Raw genomic sequence first — 22,027 nt, 5'->3', positions numbered from 1 at the left:
TCTAAGTGAAATAGAGAAATTTTCTCCCAAAGCTTACTTTACCAGTCTCTTCAAGGAGTTTGATGACACGATTTAGGTCCATAGGCTCGGAAACACCCTAAAAAACATACAACTCATAGTATTCTATGTCATGAGAAACAAGAAATCACATCAAACACACTATTTTTATATGGTATTATCTCTTAGCAACTTAAAAATATCTATGACAAAAAGATAGTAAGGGATAATGAAAAGCAGATGAGACTTATAGGAGTAAACAAATTTTGGAGTGAAAAAAAACCCCCCAAACCTCTTAAGTTCTAGTATTACCTTACAATCTTTTTTCTTTTTTGCATTTTATTTTTCTTTATTATTATTATTATTTTTTAACATCTTTGTTGGAGTATAATTGCTTTACAATTGTCTGTTAGCTTCTGCTTTATAACAAAGTGAATCAGCTATACATATACATATATCCCCATATCTCCTCCCTCTTGCATCTACCTCCCACCCTCACATCTTACAATCTTAATGTCTTTAAATTTCTTAGTCCCGAAAGGCCTAGGAGAGCATCTGGAATAATAGCACTTCCATGCTTTGGAAAATAAAATGATCTCATTCATACATATTACATATCTCATGCATACACATTACACTGAGTTTGCCTACGCAGATATACATAAGACTAACTTCTAAACTACAGGTAGGCAATCGCCTTCCTGAACCAGGTATCCCCTCTCCCAGCAGTCTTACATCACCTGTATTAGAAAACTGGAACTGCCAAGTTCTACAGAGTTTACATCTTAAATATTTCTTGAGCCCACTCCATCTTTTTTTTTTTTTAATTTTTATTGGAGTATAGTTACTTTACAATGCTGTGTTAGTTTCTGCTGTACAACAAAGTGAATCAGTTATACATATACATATATCCACTCTTTTTTAGATTTCCTTCCCATTTAGGTCACCACAGAGCACTGAGTAGAGTTCCCTGTGCTATATAGTAGGTTCTCATTAGTTATTTATTTTATATATAGTCATGTATATATGTCAATCCCAATCTCCCAATTCATCCCACCCTCCCCCTTCCCCCCTTGCTAACCATAAGTTTGTTTTCTACATCTGCGACTCTATTTCTGCTTTGCAAATAAGTTCATCTGCACCATTTTTCTAGATTCCACATACAGTATAAGCGATATTATACGATATTTGTCTTTCTCTTTCTGACTTACTTCACACTGTATGACAATCTCTAGGTCCACCCATGTCTCTGCAAATGGCATTATTTCATTCCTTTTATGGCTGAGTAATAGTCCATTGTATACACATGTACCACATCTTCTTTATCCATTCCTCTGTCAATGGACATTTACGTTGCTTCCATGTCCTGGCTATTGTAAATAGTGCTGCAGTGAACATCGGGGTGCATGTATCCTTTCAAATTATGATTTTCTCCAGATATATGCCCAGGAGTGGGATTGCTGGGTCATATGGTAATTCTATTTTTAGGTTTTTAAGGAACCTCCATAGTGGCTGTACCAATTTACAATCCCACCAACAGTGTAGGAGGGTTCCCTTTTCTCCGCACCCTCTCCAGCATTTATTGTTTGTAGATTTTTTGATGATGCCCATTCTAACTGGTGTGAGGTGATACCTCATTGTAGTTTTGATTTGCATTTCTCTAATAATTAGTGATGTTGAGCATCTTTTCATGTTTTTTGGCCATCTGTATGTATTCTTTGGAGAAAAGTCTATTTAGGTCTTCCACCCACTTTATGATTGGGTTGTTTGTTTTTTTGATATTGAGCTGCATGTGTTGTTTGTATATTTTGGAGATTAATCCCTTGTCAGTTGCTTTGTTTGCAAATATTTTCTCCCATTCTGAGGGTTGTTTTTCAGTTTGTTTATGGTTTCCTTTGCTGTGCAAAAGCTTTTAAGTTTAATTAGGTCCCATTTGTTTATTGTTCTTTTTATTTTCATTACTCTAGGCGGTTGATTGAGAAAGATCTTGCTGTGATTTATGTCAAAGAGTGTTCTGCCTATGTTTTCCTCTAAGAGTTTTATACTATCCGGCCCACTCCATCTTAATGATTTATTCAGTTCTCATTTCTCACTCAGTTGTGGAGGTTTCCTGCTGTTTGTTCTCCCCGCCACTAGTCTTGCACACTTACGGTTCTACCCTCTGGTCAGAACAATAAAACTCAAATCTGAACACAACACGTCTAAATCATTCAATGACTCTCCACTAATGCCCTTCACCCCCTCCTCTGTTTTCATTATGTTGTTACAATCCTATCTGCCTCCTTGGTTAACCTCCCCAGGTCCTTCAAAACACATTTCAGGTGTCACCTCCCCTAGGGAGGAAAAAAGATACAACAAATGTCCCCCCTGAGTACTCCCATAGCACCTTGAATGTATAGCCATCACAGTTCCCGTCACCTTATTCTAAAATGGTTTACATCCTTATCCCCTATCCCAAAGTTTACTTTGAGGGAAGACTGTTGTTTTCAGGCATCCCCAGCACCAAACACTGGGTGTAACATATATAAGTTATTTGTAGGTAAATGGGGAAGGAAATGGAAGGTGTTATCCAAAGTTTAAGTACTTATGATAGTACAGAAATGTCCAAATTCTAAATGCAGTTTTGGCTATATTTATCTTGGGGATTAATGCTTTGCTGCATGGCGTTTTCTTTAATTCAAATGTTATATCAATATTGCTTACTCCTATTAGATGGGTTAAGCTATCCCAGTCTCTTTTGTTTCCTTCTTCACATCTCTCCTGCTTTCACACTTATTTCTACTTTAAAATAACTGTTTGAAAAGATGATGTAATGATGATATAAAAAATATTCAAAAAGAAAAAAATCTTATTCTTACCATCAAAATACATTTTTATTATTTTGTTTTATATATGTATTTTATATTTTATTTTCTGTTTTTGTTTACATGTATAAATACCTCACATAATTTCACTTAGTGTTAACACTATTGTATATTCTGATTTTTAAATCTATAATACATACCGTTCCATATTTCTACATAGTCACCTTTCTACACAGTCATTATTCCATTTCCTCTTAGGGCTAGAATTTCCTTTCCTTTCACAATTACAAACTCACATGTTCTGATCTCAAGAAATGTCTTTCAAAAACAATTTTCAGTTAAGCGTTCTAACTTTAAGTGTGCAGAATAAGTATCTGAGTGAGTTTATTTACTCAGTATGATTTTTACTTTAAAAATTAACAATCAAAAAGGATTTACTCCCATAACTACTGGGTGGGTGACTCACAGACTGGAGAACACTTATACCATAGAAGTCCACCCACTGGAGTGAAGGTTCTGAGCCCCACGTCAGGCTTCCCAACCTGGAGGTCCGGCAATGGGAGGAGGAATTCCTAGAGAATCAGACTTTGAAGACTAGTGGGAATTGATTGCAGGACTTCGACAGGACTGGGGGAAACAGAGACTCCACTCTTGGAGGGCACACACAAAGTAGTGTGCGCATCAGGACCCAGGGGAAGGAGCAGTGACCCCATAGAGACTGAACCAGACCTACCTGCTACTGCAGGGGGTCTCCTGCAGAGATGGGGGTGGCTGTGCCTCACTGTGGGGACAAGGACACTGGCAGCAGAAGTTCTGGGAAGTACTCCTTGGCATGAGCCCTCCCAGAGTCTGTCATTAGCCCCACCAAAGAGCCCAGGTAGGCTCCAGTGTTGGGTTGCCTCAGGCCAAACAACCAACATGGAGGGGACCCAGCCCCACCCATCAACAGTCAAGCGGATTAAAGTTTTACTGAGCTCTGCCCACCAGAGCAACAGTCCACTCTACCCACCACCAGTCCCTCCCATCAGGAAACTTGCACAAACCTCTTAGATAGCCTCATCCACCAGAGGGCAGACAGCAGAAGCAAGAAGAACTACAATCCTGCAGCCTGTGGAACAAAAACCACATTCACAGAAAGATAGACAAGATGAAAAGGCAGAGGGCTATGTACCAGATGAAGGAACAAGATAAAACCCCAGAAAAACAACTAAATGAAGTGGAGATAGGCAACCTTCCAGAAAAAGAATTCAGTATACTGATAGTGAAGATGATCCAGGACCTCGGAAAAAGAATGGAGACAAAGATCAAGAAGATGTAAGAAATGTTTAACAAAGACCTACAAGAATTAAAGAACAAACAAACAGAGATGAACAATACAATAACTGAAATGAAAACTACACTAGAAGGAATCAATAGCAGAATAACTGAGGCAGAAGAACAGATAAGTGACCTGGAAGACAGAATGGTGGAATTCACTGCTGTGGAACAGAATAAAGAAAAAAGAATGAAAAGAAATGAAGACAGCCTAAGAGACCTCTGGGACAACATTAAATGCAACAACATCCGCATTATAGGGGTCCCAGAAGGAGAAGAGAGAGAGAAAGGACCCAAGAAAATATTAGAAGAGATTATAGTTGAAAACTTCCCTAACATGGGAAAGGAAATAGCCACCCAAGTCCAGGAAGCGCAGAGAGTCCCATACAGGATAAACCCAAGGAGAAACAAGCCGATACACATAGTAATCAAACTGGCAAAAATTAAAGACAAAGAAAAATTATTGAAAGCAGCAAGGGAAAAATGACAAACAACATACAAGGGAACTCCCATAAGGTTAACAGCTGATTTCTCCGCAGAATCTCTACAAGCCAGAAGGGAGTGGCATGATATACTTAAAGTGATGAAAGGGAAAACCTACAACCAAGATTACTCTAAGAACTTCTCTAAGTGGGAAACACAAGAGAAGAAAAGGACGTACAAAAACAAACGCAAAACAATTAAGAAAATGGTCATACGAACATACATATCGATAATTACCTTAAACATGAATGGATTAAATGCTCCAAGCAAAAGACACAGGCTTGCTGAATGGATACAAAAACAAGACCCATATATATGCTCTCTACAGGAGACCCACTTCAGACCTAGGGACACATACAGACTGAAAGTGAGGGGATGAAAAAAGATATTCCATGCAAATGGAAATCAAAAGAAAGCTAGAGTAGCTATACTCATATCAGGTAAAATAGACTTTAAAATAAAGAATGTTACAAGAGACAAGGGCACTACATAATGATCAAGGGATCAATCCAAGAAGAAGATATAACAATTATAAATATATATGCACCCAACATAGGAGCACCTCAATACATAGGAGCACCTCAATACATAAGGCAACTGCTAACAGCTATAAAAGAGGAAATCGACAGTAACACAATTATAGTGGGGGACTTTAACACCTCACTTACACCAATGGACAGATCATCCAAAATGAAAATAAATAAGGAAACAGAAGCTTTAAATGACACAATAGACCAGATAGATTTAATTGATATTTATAGGACATTCCATCCAAAAACAGCAGATTACACTTTCTTCTGAAGTGTGCATGGAACATTCTCCAGGATAGATCACATCTTGGGTCACAAATCAAGCCTCAGTAAATTTAAGAAAATTGAAATCATATCAAGCATCTTTTCTGACCACAATGCTATGAGATTAGAAATGAATTACAGGGAAAAAAACATAAAAAACACAAACACATGGAGGCTAAACAATACGTTACTAAATAACCAAGAGATCACTGAAGAAATCAAACAGGAAATCAAAAAATACCTAGAGACAAATGACAATGAAAACACTACAATCCAAAACCTAAGGGATGCAGCAAAAGCAGTTCTAAGAGGGAAGTTTATAGCTATACAAGCCTACATCAAGAAACAGAAAAATCTCAAATAAACAATCTAACCTTACACCTAAAGGAACTAGAGAAAGAAGAACAAACAAAACCCAAAGTTAGCAGAAGGAAAGAAATCATAAAGATCAGAGCAGAAATAAATGAAATAGAAACAAAGAAAACAATAGCAAAGATCAATAAAACTAAAAGCTTGTTCTTTGAGAAGATAAACAAAGTTGATAAATCATTAGCCAGACTCATCAAGAAAAAGAGGGAGAGGACTCAAATCAATAAAATTAGAAATGAAAAAGGAGAAGTTACAACAGGCACTGCAGAAATACAAAGCATCCTAAGAGACTACTACAAGCAACTCTATGCCAATAAAATGGACAACCTGGAAGAAATGGACAAATTCTTAGAAAGGTATAACCTTCCAAGACTGAACCAGGAAGAAATAGAAAATATGAACGGACCAATCACAAGTAATGAAAATGAAACTGTGATTAAAAATCTTCCAACAAACAAAAGTCCAGGACCAGATGGCTTCACAGGTGAATTCTATCAAACATTTAGAGCAGAGCTAACACCCATCCTTCTCAAACTCTTCCAAAAAATTGCAGAGGAAGGAGCACTCCCAAACTCATTCTATGAGGCCACCATCACCCTGATACCAACACCAGACTAAGATACTACAAAAAAAGAAAATTAGAGACCAATATCACTGATGAATATAGATGCAAAAATCCTCAACAAAATACTAGCAAACAGAATCCAACAACACATTAAAAGGATCATAAACCATGATCAAGTGGGATTTATCCCAGGGATGCAAGGATTCTTCAATATATGCAAATCAATTAATGTGATACACCATATTAACAAATTGAAGAATAAAAACCATATGATCATCTCAATAGATGCAGAAAAAGCTTTGGACAAAATTCAACACCCATTTACGATAAAAACTCTCCAGAAAGTGGGCATAGAAGGAACCTACCTCAACGTAATGAAGACCATATATGACAAACCCACAGCAAACATCATTCTCAATGGTGAAACACTGAAAGCATTTCCTCTAAGATCAGGAACGAGACAAGGATGTCCACTCTCACCACTATTATTCAACATAGTTTTGGAAGTCCTATCCATGGCAATCAGAGAAGAAAAAGAAATAAAAGGAATACAAATTGGAAAAGAAGAAGTAAAACTGGCACTGTTTGCAGATGACATGATACTATACGTAGAGAATCCTAAAAATGCCACCAGAAAACTACTAGAGCTAATCAGTGAATTTGGTAAAGTTGCAGGATACAAAATTAATGCACAGAAATCTCTTGCATTCCTATACTAATGATGAAAAATCTGAAAGAGAAATTAACAAAACACTCCCATTTACCATTGCAACCAAAAGAATAAAATACCTAGGAATAAACCTACCTAGGGAGACAAAAGACCTGTATGCAGAAAACTATAAGACACTGATGAAAGAAATTAAAGATGATACCAACAGATGGAGAGATATACCATGTTCTTGGATTGGAAGAATCAACATTGTGAAAATGACTATACTACCCAAAGCAATCTACAGATTCAATGGAATCCCTATCAAACTACCAATGGCATTTTTTAGTAGAACAAATAATCTTAAAATTTGTCTGGAGACACAAAAGAACCCGAATAGCCAAAGCAGTCTTGAGGGAAAATAGTGGAGCTGGAGGAATCAGACTCCCTGACTTCAGACTATACTACAAAGCTACAGTAATCAAGACAATATTGTAGTGGCACAAAAACAGAAACATAGATCAATGGAACAAGATAGAAAGCCCAGAGATAAACCCACCCACCTATGGTCAACTAATCTATGACAAAGGAGACAAGGATATACAATGGAGAAAAGACAGTCTCTTCAATAAGTGGTGCTGGGAAAACTGGACAGCTACGTGTAAAAGAATGAAATTAGAACACTCCCTAACACCATACACAAAAATAAACTCAAAATGGATTTGAGACCTAAATGTAAGACTATACACTATAGAACTCTCAGAGGAAAACATAGGAAGAACACTCTTTGACATAAACCACAGCAAGATCTTTTTTGATCCACCTCCTAGAGTAATGGAAATAAAAGCAAAAATAAACAAATGGGACCTCATGAAACTTCAAAACTTTTGCACAGCAAAGGCAACCATAAAGAAGATGAGAAGACAACCCTCAGAATGGGAGAAAATATTTGCAAATGAAGCAACGGACAAAGGATTAATCTCCAAAATATATAAACAGCTCATGCAGCTCAATATTAAAAAACAAACAACCCAATCAAAAAATGGGCAGAAGACCTAAATAGACATTTCTCCAAAGAAGACATACAGATGGCCAAGAAGCACATGAAAAGCTGCTCAACATCACTAATTATTAGAGAAATGCAAATCAATACTACAATGAGGGATCACCTCACACCAGTTAGAATGGGCATCATCAGAAAATCTACAAACAACAAATGCTGGAGAGGGTGTGGCGAAAAGGGAACCCTCCTGCACTGTTGGTGGGAATGTAAATTGATACAGCCACTATGGAGAACAGCATGGAGGTTCCTTAAAAACCTAAAAATAGAATTACTGTATGATCCAGCAATCCCACTACTGGGCATATATCCTGAGAAAACCGTAATTCAAAAAGACACATGCACCCCAATGTTCATTGCAGCACTATTTCCAATAGCCAGGTCATGGAAGCAACCTAAATGCCCATCGACAGACAAATGGATAAAGAAGTTGTGGTACATATATAGAATGGAATATTACTCAGCCATAAAAAGGAATGAAAGTGGGTCATTTGTAGAGACGTGGATGGATCTAGAGAGTGTCATACAGAGTGAAGTAAGTCAGAAGGAGAAAAACAAATATCGTATATTAACGCATGTATGTGGAACCTAGAAAAATGGTACAGATGAACCGGTTTGCAGGGCAGAAGTTGAGACACAGATGTAAAGAACAAACGAATGGACACCAAGGGGGGAAAACCGCGGCAGGGTGGGATGGTGGTGTGCTGAATTGGGCGATTGGGATTGACATGTATACACTGATATGTATAAAATTGATGACTAATAAGAACCTGCTGTTTTTTTTTAAAAAAAAGGATTTACTATATAGTTATTTATCCTTGGTATTATGATTACCATTAAAATTGTTACATCTTACTATTAAATTGTTTAAATTATTAAATTTACTGTTACAAAAATTTTTGATAAATAGAATTTTGCCTTTTAAGGTTTTGGGATTTAACAGTGCCATATGCCACTACCTCAGTTGTCCTTTTCCTTCCTGTGTTCTCAGAGAAATAAATATATATAGTGAGTTTTTATTTTCCAATTTTCTGCAATATTGGCTTTGAGGGTTGGAAAAGATATTGAAATGAAATGTCACTGCAAAATTGTTTTTTTAGTACCTGTATGTATTATCAGAATTTTTCCCCCCAAATGACCAGGTATAACTTTTCCAAGAAAGAGAGTATAAAGATTAAAGCATAGATTTATCTTGTATTATCTTAAATTTATCTTATATTACTACTTCATGTTACCCTGTGTTTTACTTGCATGGCACATATTATATTTTTAAGATTTCTCCCTCTCTCCCTCCCTCCCTTAGCCTTTTCCTCCTTCTATAAATAGTTATAAGCAGCTTCGACATTTCAGAAACTGTGCTAGGTGTGGGGAACGCATTGCTCTGACTTCAAGTACCTATCAATCTGGCATGAGATGTGGGTAATACAGATAACATGCTACAAAATGCTTCATGAATGCTGAGAGGTGTGCTCTGGAACTATACAGAGGGGGACAGAATGGTATGGGGAGGAGGGATGGGAATCTGGGACAGCTTTTGAAAGAAGTAATCTTCAAGCAGAGGTGAGACTGAGCAGGATTTGTGAGATGAACTGAAGGTTTGAGAGATGGAGCAAAGGAAGTAGCATGTGTGAAGGCCCGGAGACGAGAGAAAACATGGCATTTACAGGACTGGTGAGTCATTCAGTAGGTTGAAGAAGATAGTGCAGAGGATAGTAGCTACAGATGATGCCGATAAGGTAAGTAGAGGTCAAATCATGAATAATAATGATGCTAATAACAATAATGGTGATAGCTAAAACTTATTAGACAACGTCTATTTCTAGGTACAGCTGTAAGCACTAAATGAATTTACTAACTGAATTCTATGAGGTAGATACTATTATTAACCCCATTTGACAGAGAGCCTTGTATACTATGCCAGTGATCATCAGAAGCTATTGAATGGTTTGAGAGACTGGATATAAAAATAGACAAAGGCCAGACTACATCTAGCAACAGAACTCTGTCCTACAACCTCTGTAGCAACCAACCTGGGGAGTCAAACCACAACTTCTGCAGCAATTGGCTCAGAAAAGTCAGTATTCGGTCAATGATTGTCAGATTCTCTATTTTTTACCCCAATTTGTCACTCAGGGCCAACCAGAAAAAGACAAGTATGCTTTCCAAATCAATCACACAGGTTGCCTTGCTTCTAGCTAGCTCACTTCCAGCTTCCCCAAGGCAACAACCTCCAACCAGAGCAAATCAGAAGCCTCCCTTTTATTCACTGTAAAGCTCCCCTGCCTGCCTTGGGAGTCTCTGCTAAATGTAAGCAATGCTGGCAGATTCTCTTTCTATAGCAAGCTCTGAACAGCAAGCCCCTGTTCGTTCTCACTAGGGTGGTCTTCATTGATTTCCACAGGTTTTAACCAGAGGAATGTAACAATAAAAAAGATAATTCTGTCTGCTGAGTAGAGACTGAACTGGCAAGATCTAGACTGGAGGTGGGAGACCAGTCTGTGACTTCAGACCTTGACTAAGGCAGTGGCAATCGGGATACACAACAATGAATGGAATGAAAAGCATCAAGGAGGCAGAATCAGCAGGACCTAATGAGTGATTTGATTTGGTGGGAAAGAGAAGGAAAAGGTAAGGAGGACGGACAGGCTTGAGGAATGACATAAGTGGTTGGCACCATTTGCTGAGACAGGGATGCTGGAGGAAGAAGCTTGTGTTGAGGCTGGAGATGAGTTAAATTTGGGGCAGAGATTTCTAAGTCACAGGCTTAAAGTAATAATTGGAACAGTCTGGGTAAATGAGATCACACAGGCGGGGTGTAGAAGCAAGAGAGAACATACAGATGTAAAAATAAAAATAATTGCTGTTATTATCATCATAAGATGTTTATGGAGAAATTGTAAAAACATTTAACAAAACCTTTTAAGATCAAAAGCTTAATAAACTGCTTTGAAGAAAACTAGACCTCCACTTACGTCAAGTTATAGAATGAACATATTTTCCCACTTTACCAAGGAACATTTCAAAGGGGGAAAATCCTGCTCCTTTGATACTTAGTTACAGGGAAAGTATCTAACATTTATTGTGGTCCATTTATGTGTCTGGTACTTTATATCTTAATTAATCCTCAAATATACCATATGAAGATAGCATTATTATCCCTGTTGTTGAAACTGAGGCCCTGATATCTAACTTGTTAAGGTCACATAGCTAGTATATGGGCTAGCAGGGCTGTCTGATGCAGAAACACTGGTTCTTTGCACCTTCATTCTCTGCCTGACTTCTCAGCTGACCACAGAGGCTACTTCTAGCAATTACTCCAAAGCAGGGGTAGGCAATTTAAGGACATAATCCATGGCAGTATTACAGATAGTGGCAGGATATGACATCAACTAGCGGACTGTGCAGGTTCTCACAGGGAAAGCAAATTTGGGCAAGGAAGCTCAGCCATGATACTATGCAAGTGAAAAAAAAAAAACTAATCGCAATCATATTTATTCTACAAATATTACTGTGTGCCTCCATTGTGTCATTGTTCTAAGTGCTGAAGATATGGTATTGAATAAACACACAAAATCTCTTGCTTTTATAAAGAATTGATACGCTTTGGGGGAGACAATAAGTTTTACAGTGTATTGCAAGATAATGCGCTGGAGAAACGGGAGTAGAAAGTGCTAGGATGCTTAAGCAGTGGTTGGCAAAAGACTCACAGAGTGGGTAAAATTTCAGCAAAGTCTTGAAGGAGGTAAGGGAACAAGCCATGGATAAGGGGAAAACTTCCAGGCAGTGGGCATAGCAAGTGCAGAGGCCCTTAGGCAGAGTACCTCTGGCATGGTTGAGGAGATGCTAGGAGGCCAGTGTGGCTGGAACACAGAAGGCTTTATCAGCTACTAATGAGGACTTAAGTTTCTACTCTGAATTCAGAGTTGAGAGGGGAAGGACACGCAAGTATTAAGATATATGTTCTACACTTAAGGAGAGGGAGAGACAAAACAAGACAAATGAAATAGTAACAAACATAAAACAACTGATAATTAGGTGAGAAACTATGAGACTCAGACCAAGGACTACACCCATTTATGAGAAGAAAGTCTGTGAGAGTGAAAATGAATGGGAAGTATGTCCTATTGGGGGTTACTTTATGGTGGACAGGTAGGATCTGAAGGTAGGGTAAGATTTAAATTCAGAAAAGAGGGGAGGGCATTCATTCAATACATATTTAATATCCCCTCCTGTGTACCAGGTGTTGTGCTGGGTGCTACTGGGGGATAATAGGGGACATTACAGAGAAAAACAACAGAGAAGTTTCTGCCTTCATGCAGGTGGCACTAAGCAGAGTACATGGAACAGATAAAGCACAGATTATATACATTGGGAAACCTTGCAAACAGGACAAGAAGTGGACCTGAGGCACTTTGAGGATGGCAGACACCTTAGATACCATCTAGTTCAGTGGTTCTGAGGCTAAAAATCACTTAAAGGAGCTTTTTAAGAGTCCCAGGCACAACACTGAGGATTATGATTAAGTAAATCTAGGGAAGGACCCAGCTATGTACAGTTTTCTTTTAAAAAAGCTCCTCAGATGACTGTGATGGTCACCCAAGTTTGGGGAACGCTCATCTATTACAGGCTTGTTTTACAGAAAAGGGAACAGGTTTAGAGGGTTGAGTGATCTGGTCAATGTCATGATATTAAGTGAGGGAAGCAATAAGGAGCTACTGCAGAAGCCTGAAAGAAAGAACAGGTGGGACTCAGAGGTAGCAAGGAGGATGGTAAAGTGGTGTTTATGGATAATGGAGTGGGAAGAGAGGAAGAGGTGCGACCCAAGGATGTGACATTAATCCAGGATTGACTGAGGCATTGTGGTGACAGGAAAGGAGAGTGAGTAGTTCTTTTAAAGCCCCATTTGGTACCATATCATCTGACCTGGCAGGGGGAGGGTTGGAATTTTTATTGTTGTTGTTATTGTTTACTTTGTTTTATAATCTGAGTCCATGTAAAACCATCTCCTATGGCTTTCCAGGAGGTAGCTGCTGTGAAACTGTCACACTGTACATACCATACTGCAGCTATGACACACTAAGTGTTGCTACTCTGAGTGGAAAATGGAGTCCTTCAACCAGTAACAATGGCATCACCTGAAAACCTGTTAGAAAAGCAGAATCCAGGGCTCCACCCAGACCTACAGAATTAGAATCTATATAGTTTAATAAGTTCCCCAGGTGCTCCAAATGCACATTAAATTTTGAATAATCACTGCCCCAAAGGGCTTCTTATTCTTTATGATAAGAGGAACAACATTAAAATAAATAGGAAATAGATAAAGGGTGAACAATTTGTGATTTCTCAAGCATATATGATGAAGCTGGCTTAATGGGTTGAGGTAGACCCCACATTCTCACTTTTAGCTACTAGGATATACTGTACTGTCACTGTAGGAAGAGGGGGAGGCTGCAAATATGGAAAGGTTGGAAAAGATTGGAAACATTTAGAGTTCCAAGGCAGAGGTCTACAAAGGTTATCATTTTAAGTGGCAAAGAGCACTAGACTCCACTCCCAGTAAAGAAACTGAGTAACTCTCAGTTAACTTCTCATGGCCTTAGGGTCTTCATTTGTAAAAACAACCACAAACAAAAACCAGGAAGGCTAAGAGACCATTTCTCCCAGCTCTAAAAGATGTCTTTATTCGATTTCATTTCTTTTGGTAGAAACTGCCTTTTTCTTCAGTACTATAAAAAATGTTAATATCCCTAGAAGCAGTTATTAACAGGGTAGGAACTTTAATTAATACAAACTGATTTCTTCCAGGAGGAGAAACCTAGGCCCTGTAAGAAGAGGCAGTAATGAAAGAGGAAAAGAAAGGGAAAGGGAAGGGAGAAAACAAACACACATATACACAGGTATACTTGTTCTGCATTATTTGATACATTGTGGACTATTTTGGCAACGGCCTGTTAGAAGTATTTCCCCTTTTTTCTTCTTCTTTTTAACCCACTCTTGCCTGCCTCCTACAACTTGAGACCCCATCCCTTTTTTTTTTTTTTAATACCAAGTAAAGGAAGAATGACAGCCATCAGATACCAAATTCACCTACTTGTCAGTTTTGCCCCATGCCTGGGAGAACAGCAGTAGTGTTGAGCCCCCTTGCAGCCTTGGGAGTGAGGGGACAGCTGTTGTTCCTCAAAATTATCTGCACCTGGATTGGAATACTTCCACAAACCCGATTAGGTAAATTCCCCTAGCACCTGCTCCTCTTCATGCAGAAGTGTTGTTTCTCTGGGGGTTGAATGTCTGGCCATCTTCAGAGAGCGCAACCCTATCCCCACCATAGAAGAGGTCCCCAGTCAACTAGCCGCTCCTAAGGAACCCTCCAAGCCTCCAGGACGTGGACGCAGGAGACAAGGTTCCTGACGCAGCCTGAGACTTGTGAAGCCTCAGCAGGAATTCCCATAGTGACCCCACGCCATCAGCGTGAGGAGGTAGGGCAAATTTCCTCCATAGAATTCACATTAATTTAGGGCTTGATCATGCATCTCTGGGGAAGAGCCATGGAACCCTAGTATGAAACAAACGCCTTGGAGTTTCTAAACACCCTCGCTACGAATGGAGATCCAAGCCAGGGTTCTGAAGTGAAATTTCTCAACAGAAATTCGAAAGAACTAGTTTTGTATGACAAAGAGTAAACTAAAAACCAAATACATGCACAATAAATCAATTCTATTCGATCCCAATTCTCTCCGACGCACTCCTAACCAGCTTCCAATTTCATATAAAAATGTTGCTAAGTTTCTAATTTTAATAGTATTTTCCTCCCCTCCAGATGCAGGTTTTGGTAGCAGCAAATTTAAACACGGGAGGATTTACCCCTGTATCAAGAACGTCACACGATAACAGCGATCTACATATAAAAGCCCAGTGCAAACAAGGGGGTCATCAAATCCAAGTTTTCGCTAAGAATATTTCCCTCCCTCTCAGGCCCTTCGTGGGGTCACACTTTTCGAAGAAAAGCTGCCAAACCTTGCCTACTCAGTTTACTGGGACGCTCCGGGAGGACCTCGAGACACGAGTCCCCAGACAGGTTGGTCGACGACAGCCAACTCCCCTCGCAGGCGGCGCAGTTCTCAAAGGGATCAGCTTTGAGCTTGGAACCACAGTCCCCCGGGCTCCCCTGGTTTCCCCTCGGGCCCCCATTTCCTCCCTTGCTGCCCCCAGGCATCATCTCCGCCCCCAGATCTCAACCCCCGCCCCCGCCTTCACACCCTCCAAAGCACAGACACCTGGCCATACCTGCGCCTCCTTGTCCTCCGTCACCACCCCGACTACCGGGATTTGGCGAGGGCTGCTGGACTTGATTCTGCTGCCGGGTGCCCGGGCCTGGGCTGTCGCCGCAGCCTCCGCTGTAGACATGGCTGTGGCGGCGGAGTGAGGGATGGGGGGTATCCTCCTGTCCTACACTGTGCCCGCAGCCGCGAGACTGCAAGAGGCCCCGCCACCGAGAAGTGAAAGCCGCCTGAGAGCCACTAGAGTCGCGAAAGGTCCCGGGGATCCGGCCGTGGACTCGGCCACCGCGACGCCACCCGCATCCCACGGAGGCAACCCACCAGCGCACCTAGCAGCCTGCTTGCTGGCAGGTTGTTAACAAGCCAATGCGTTGCTAGGGGCGGGGTCAGAGGCTGCTGAAGCGCCGGCACCTACGGAAGCCCGAGGATCCAAACTACCCCAAACTCTCATCTGAACCTCTAAATTTGCAGGGGCTGGGTTTGCTTGCGTACCGGAGGAAAGTGGGGGAAGACCTCGGTACGTAACAGTGGAGTGTTACCTTGGCGACAGGTGCGTCTCAGTCTTTGTAGTTTGCGCTGGGCCTTCTTGAAACAAGCATGGGCCGGTGGAGGGATGAGGGGTGGATGTGGGATGCAGGAATGATGGATGATGAACTGATAATGTTGGAAGCTGAGCAGTTTATCTCACCCCGGAGAAGTGACTAGTGTCAGCTACATTCCCCAGCCTTTTACCTCTTCTGTACTTTAGTGGCTCTCCCAGACAATTAAATAACCACCAAGGCATTGTGCACAATGTTAGAAGGCTTTCGAGCCAAATTATTGAATCTAGAGCATCTAAACCCCTGGAAGCCCCATTTTTCTCATAATTTTTTCACTTTTCTCATCAATAGGATTGCCGTGAGAGGACAGAATGAAATGATAGTTTTGTAAAGTGGTACTTGGCACATAATAAGCAAGATGATCTAAATGACATTTCTGGCCCTACAAATAAAAAGAAATGGAAAACCTAGATTGGGCTTGGCAGCACTTGATGTGAATCACAGCCAAAGAAACCAAGTTTCTTTGAAAGAGTACTGAGCACTTCCAATCCCTATTTACTCAATTCTATTCATTCTTCGGCTTTCCTCAACTGCCCTAACTGAGGTCACCAACACTTGTGGTACAATTTTGTGGACACTTTCTTGTCCTCATTTTGGTGTACTTGTCTGTAGTATTTTACACTGTTGACCACTCACCCCTTCTTGAAACTCCCTAGCTTGGACTTCAGCATTCTTTTGGTTTTTGTTTTTCTATCTTTACAGCTACTCATTGGTGCTTTTAGAGCTCCTCTCAGGCCTTACACCTAGAAGTGGTTAGTAGGTCTAAGGCTGCTATTAACCCGAGAAAGTGCAAAGGGTGTGTCAAGTGTATTATTAACATAACCTTAATTGCTGTTGTACATTCCAAGTATACTACATCAAGAGGAGACTGAAACCACTTGGATAAACACAGTGGAATCCTGTGAGAACGGCACCCAAGCCTAAGATGGTGGTGGGAAAGCTGATAATCTGATGATTTGCTATCCTTTGTGTGCTCATCCTGGCATCTCAAGATGAGGAAGGACAAAGAGGAGGGATTGCCAAGGAAAATTTCCCACTTAAAGTGGAGCTTGCCTAGGAGATATCAACTGACTTTTGTGATTCAGCACAGTAGACTGAAGCTGATAAGGGTCCATAAATCTCAATGGCCCTGAGAAGTCAGACTCTCCTCACTGGACTGGACTGAAGACATTTCCCTAACGAATGAACAACAGGATTTTTGTTTTATTTTAACCAACTGTGTACCAACCTATATATTCATTCTGTCCCATATCCAGAGCACAAGTTTCCCATCCTTAATTAGCACTACTCCCATGAACTCCCCCTTTCTAGGACTTAAAAACTTTTGACTTTTCCCCCATCAGTGAAATTCTTCATAGAATGGGTTCCCTTACCAGGAAGTTAATAGATCTAACTTTGTAATTTTTATCAGCTCTAATGGTTTTTGTTTTATCTTTTGACAGGTGAAAAGCAACCAGAATGGAAGTCCTCAAACACCCCACACTCAAGCCATCTTGACTGAATTACTTGCAGTTTTTCACAGGTGCCATACTTCCTCCTGCATTACCTTTGCATATGTTGTACATGTGACTGTCTTCTGATGTCTAACTCCTTATAAGACTCAGCTCCTGTGACCTTTTCTAGGAAACCTTCTTTACATGCTCTGCTATGTTAGGTGCCACTTTGTCTGTCATTCTGGTTTTGTACTGACCGCATATTTAATGGTATTTACTGGCTCAGCAGACTTCCTACTAGACTGAGATTTTTTTAAAGCAAGAAGAGTCACATACTCAGGTTTACATCCCAAGCCCTCAGCATAGTGTCTAGAGTAGTGTTTCTCAAAACTTAGCATGCACCAGAATCATCTGGAAAGCTAATTAAAAGACTCCTGAGCCCCACCTTCAGAGTCTGCTTCAGTAAGTCCGGGTGGGGTTCATGGGTTTGCATTTACAGTTGACCCTGGAAGAGTACAGGTTTGAACTGCAGGGGTCCACTTATATGCAGATTTTTTTCAATAAATACAGACTACAGTTCCACACAATCTGGTGGGTTTAATCCATGGATATGGAATCTTGGATACAGAGGGCCAACTGTAATGTTACACCTGGATTTTTGACCGAGCCAGGGTCGACACCCCAACCCCACGTTGTTCATGGGTCAGCTGTATAACGAGTTCCTGAGTGATGTTGGTGCTTCTGGTCTGGCAACCATATTTTGGGACCTCCTGGTCTAGATCATACTAGGTACTCAATAAACGTTCATTAAAGATTTCAAGGATTACTTTTTTATTTGATTTGAAACCAAATTAAAGCATTTCATAAGTTACCCAGGGTAAGGTACACACTAAGTCCTTGCTACTCAGACTGAGGTCCTTGAACTACCTACACAGCTATTACATAGGAACTTGTTAGGAACACGGAAGTTCTGGCCCTGTGCTGGACCTACTAAATCAGAATCTCCATTTTAACAAGATTCCCAGGTGATTAGTATACAAATTAAAAGTTGAGAAGCACTGCTCTGGTGTGTGTTGTATATTTTCATTAGTATTGTTTTGGCAGTCGCTGTAAAACTGGCTTTTATTAAATATTCCATTTGTGAATTTTCCATGTCCTTTGTTTTCTTACTGATGATAATGTTGAGTGTATTTATTTGTTTTTCTTCTTGTTAAATGCACCAAGCTTAAGCTTTTTAAAAGCTTTACCTGTTTAAATTAGCTAATGGATTTAGGTTTAATCATTATTCATTGATCCTTCTTTGATACCGATTTTTGAAGGCTGCAAGTTAACAGCACAAGAGACATTATGACACAAGAACACAGAAGGAGGTAGGGGTAAAATGGCTAACTATTGAATTGGTAAATTATTTCAGCAAAAATATAAATTAATAGTAGAGAAATATATGAGAGATGAATTATACACAGAGAATAGAAATGCTTCAATCTGGTAAGAGTTCAGCAGAATTTAACATTTCTGTTAAATTACAAATTACAATTTCTTAAAAGCTGCTGTAGACTTAAAGATTAACTACAAGTTTTAGTAATTTATTGACCTGTGCACCACTTTGTTACTTCTAAAAGTAACAAAGAAAACTAAACATATTTTTAACATAAATATAATCTTAAGAAATAATATTCTTCTGATTTTTTTCCTGATACTTTTCCTGATACTTGTTTGCACCCTGCCTAATAAGCAATATTTAGTAAAATTATAATTATTCATTAGCATGAATTAAGAATGTTTCTAATTACTATTTTAGATTATATATGAATTTGGTAGTTGCTAACCTAATGCCAGGTGTCCTAAATGTTCAAGCAAATGTTATTCCTTTCTGAGTCAGAGTAATTTGTTTTAAACAGAAAAATTTTATAGCACATGTGAAATGTAATTAGAGTATAGTCTTACTAGGTTGGATGTAGGGGAATTATGTAACAGAAGAAATACATAAAAGCTGGAATTTAATCTACTTTAGTGTTTTAAAAAATCTTTGAGGTTGATTGTTGCAGAAACAATGCATAAAAAAGAAACAAAAGTAATTACCTCTTACTAACAGAATCATTAATGTAAATTTGATAATGAGTACATGGAACAGAAAACAAAAGAACAGCCACCCCTGAAGTCAACCATTCTAATAAAAAAGTGTACTAATAATCCAAATTGCAAGTGATATTTTTTTAACATTTTTATTGGAGTATAATTGCTTTACAATGGTGTGTTAGTTTCTGCTTTATAACAAAGTGAATCAGTTACACATATACATATATCCCCATATCTCCTCCCTCTTGCATCTCCCTCCCTCCCACCCTTCCTATCCCACCCCTCTAGGTGGTCACAAAGCACCGAGCTGATCTCCCTGTGCTATGCGGCTGCTTCCCACTAGCTATCTATTTTATGTTTGGTAGTGTATATATGTCCATGCCACGCTCTCACTTTCTGCAAGAGATTTTGAAATAGGAAGCTGCAGGAGCTATTCATGTTTAGTGGAGCAACTAAATAAATGGTAATAAATAAGATTAATTTAAAAAGAGTGACTTTTATCTGATCAAAGCTTCAGTTTCATAACATAGTTCCAGTTCATAGTTCCATGAACTGAAAATGTTCTTGAGCTTTTAGAACTAAAAACCATTTATTGTGTTTACATGGTGGGATGTTATAGTGAAGTACCCCCAGGAGAGAACTGTCTTTATTGTGGAGCAGGACTAATCGGACAAGCTTATTCCAGTGACATTAATTATTCAAGTTCTGTAATTAACTTGACTTGTTTTGATTCCATGAACCATGTTTTAGTTTTTGAAGGCTGTGGGAACAAATACCACAAACTGGGTGGCTTATGTAACAGAAATTTTATTTCCTCACAGTCTGGAAGCTAGAAGTCCAAGATCAAGGTGTCCAAGATTGGTTTCATTCTGAGACCTCTCTCCTTGGCTTCTCCCTTTGTCATCACATGGTCTTCCCTCTGTGTCTTAATCTCCTCTTCTTATAAGGATACCAGTCATGTTGGATTAGGGCCCACCTCTATGACCCCATTTTACCTTAATTACCTCTTTAAAGGCCCTTTCCCAACGCTCTCAGCCAGTCTGGATTTTGAGTCTGCAGGGCCCTGTGCCTGACTTTGTGAAAACCATCATTTATTTCATGTTTTATTTTCCAGTTGAAGAATCCACTACCAAAATTACTATGCCAGCCTAGGTTTCCTAGAGCCTGCCACAAACAACAAGAAGCATTCACCTGCTGCCAGTTCACTGGGGGGCACTATCTCTGGGAAGCAGAAGGGAGGAAAAGATGGAAGTGAGGCAGGCAGTGGAGGAGGGTGTACAAATATAGGTGTTACTGCGCTGCCATAGCTTTTCAACAAGAGTGGTTAACTGCTCAGTCTTTTAGGATATTTTCATGGATTACTGCACTTTGGAACAGTCTATCTTGGGGAAATGAAGGAAGAATTTACCTACCAGTTCCCTCTTGTGCTGCATCTCTTTGGTCAAAATTCACCCTCCAAGTAGGGTTGCCAGATTTACAGGGGGAAAAAAAAGTCCCATGCAATATCTGTAACAGAATTATACTAAAAATGTTATTTGCTGTTTCTCTGCAATTCAAATTTGATTGAGTATCCTGTATTTTACCTGAACCCTACTCTCGGGACATTAACACCACGCACTTCCAGGCAGCTGCAGGGAGAGCCATAGCCTCCACAGATCCTGTGCTCAGGCACAAAGGTCAGTTTCTTTTCCTCAGTACAGCAACGTGGCAGGGGTGATGGTGGCGGCAGTGGCAGCAATAGCAGCAGCTCCACTCTGGGACCACAGGGCAGCTCCAGGCCACTGGCCAGGAGGAAAAGCAAGAAGCTGAGACAGTGATGAGGAGGGGTATGTGCAGGAGGATGCAGGCATGGCTGCATGGATGTGGGGTGATAAATAACATAATTTTCTGTAAAAATGAGGCAACATTCATTAAACTATCTCGTTAATGTCTGTAGGACCATGCTGCACAAGACACTAGGAATATAGTCATAAGACAGATAGAGTTCCTGCTATCAGGAACTTACAGAACATAGCTTAAATATAGTGTTCAGTCCTGGTTTAAAGATACTTAATAGGGCTTCCCTGGTGGCGCAGTTGTTAAGAATCCACCTGCCAATGCAGGGGACATGGGTTCAAGCCCTGGTCCGGGAAGATCCCACGTGCTGCAGAGCAACGAAGCCCGGCGCCGCAACTACTGAGCCTGTGCTTTAGAGCCTGCGAGCCACAACTACTGAGCCCATGTGCCACAACTACTGAAGCCTGCGCGCCTAGAGCCCGTGCTCCACAACAAGAGAAGCCACCTCAATGAGAAGCCTGCGCACCGCAACAAAGAGTAGCCCCCGCTCGCCGCAACCAGAGAAAGCCCGCACACAGCAATGAAGACCCAACGCAGCCAAAATTAAAATAAAATAAATAAATTAAAACAAAAGATACTTAATGTCTGCTTTGGCAAAAACAAACAAAATTCCCCCCAAACCCAAAACTGTTACATGCATTGCTTTCTGGATGCTTCTGAAAAGAAATAGTCAGAAAAGTATTAGATGGCTTCCATCAAATATTGGAATCATTATTCAGTAAGAAAGAAAAATCCATTTGTATATAACATTTCAAAAAAGAAGTTAAA

At 40.0% G+C, this 22,027-nt stretch overlaps 1 protein-coding gene across 1 annotated transcript in view; it reads right to left on the bottom strand.

The window, feature by feature from the left end:
• CFAP69 (cilia and flagella associated protein 69) overlaps positions 1-15,630 on the bottom strand; it is a 66,092-nt gene extending 50,462 nt beyond the window's left edge. The window contains exons 1-2 of the mRNA XM_036862805.1: positions 15,320-15,630; positions 38-97 (exon numbers count right to left, since the gene is read on the bottom strand). Of these exons, the coding sequence (XP_036718700.1) occupies positions 38-97; positions 15,320-15,439 (180 nt within the window). The 5' untranslated portion in view covers positions 15,440-15,630. The remainder of the gene's footprint in view (positions 1-37; positions 98-15,319) is intronic.
• Between the last annotated feature and the right edge of the window lie 6,397 nt (positions 15,631-22,027).

The sequence above is a fragment of the Balaenoptera musculus genome, chromosome 9 (genome assembly GCF_009873245.2).
Source record: "Balaenoptera musculus isolate JJ_BM4_2016_0621 chromosome 9, mBalMus1.pri.v3, whole genome shotgun sequence".
NCBI classification, from domain to species: Eukaryota; Metazoa; Chordata; class Mammalia; order Artiodactyla; family Balaenopteridae; genus Balaenoptera; species Balaenoptera musculus.
The sequence above is the reverse complement of the archived record's forward strand: the minus strand, read 5'-3'. Positions and strand labels throughout refer to the sequence as shown.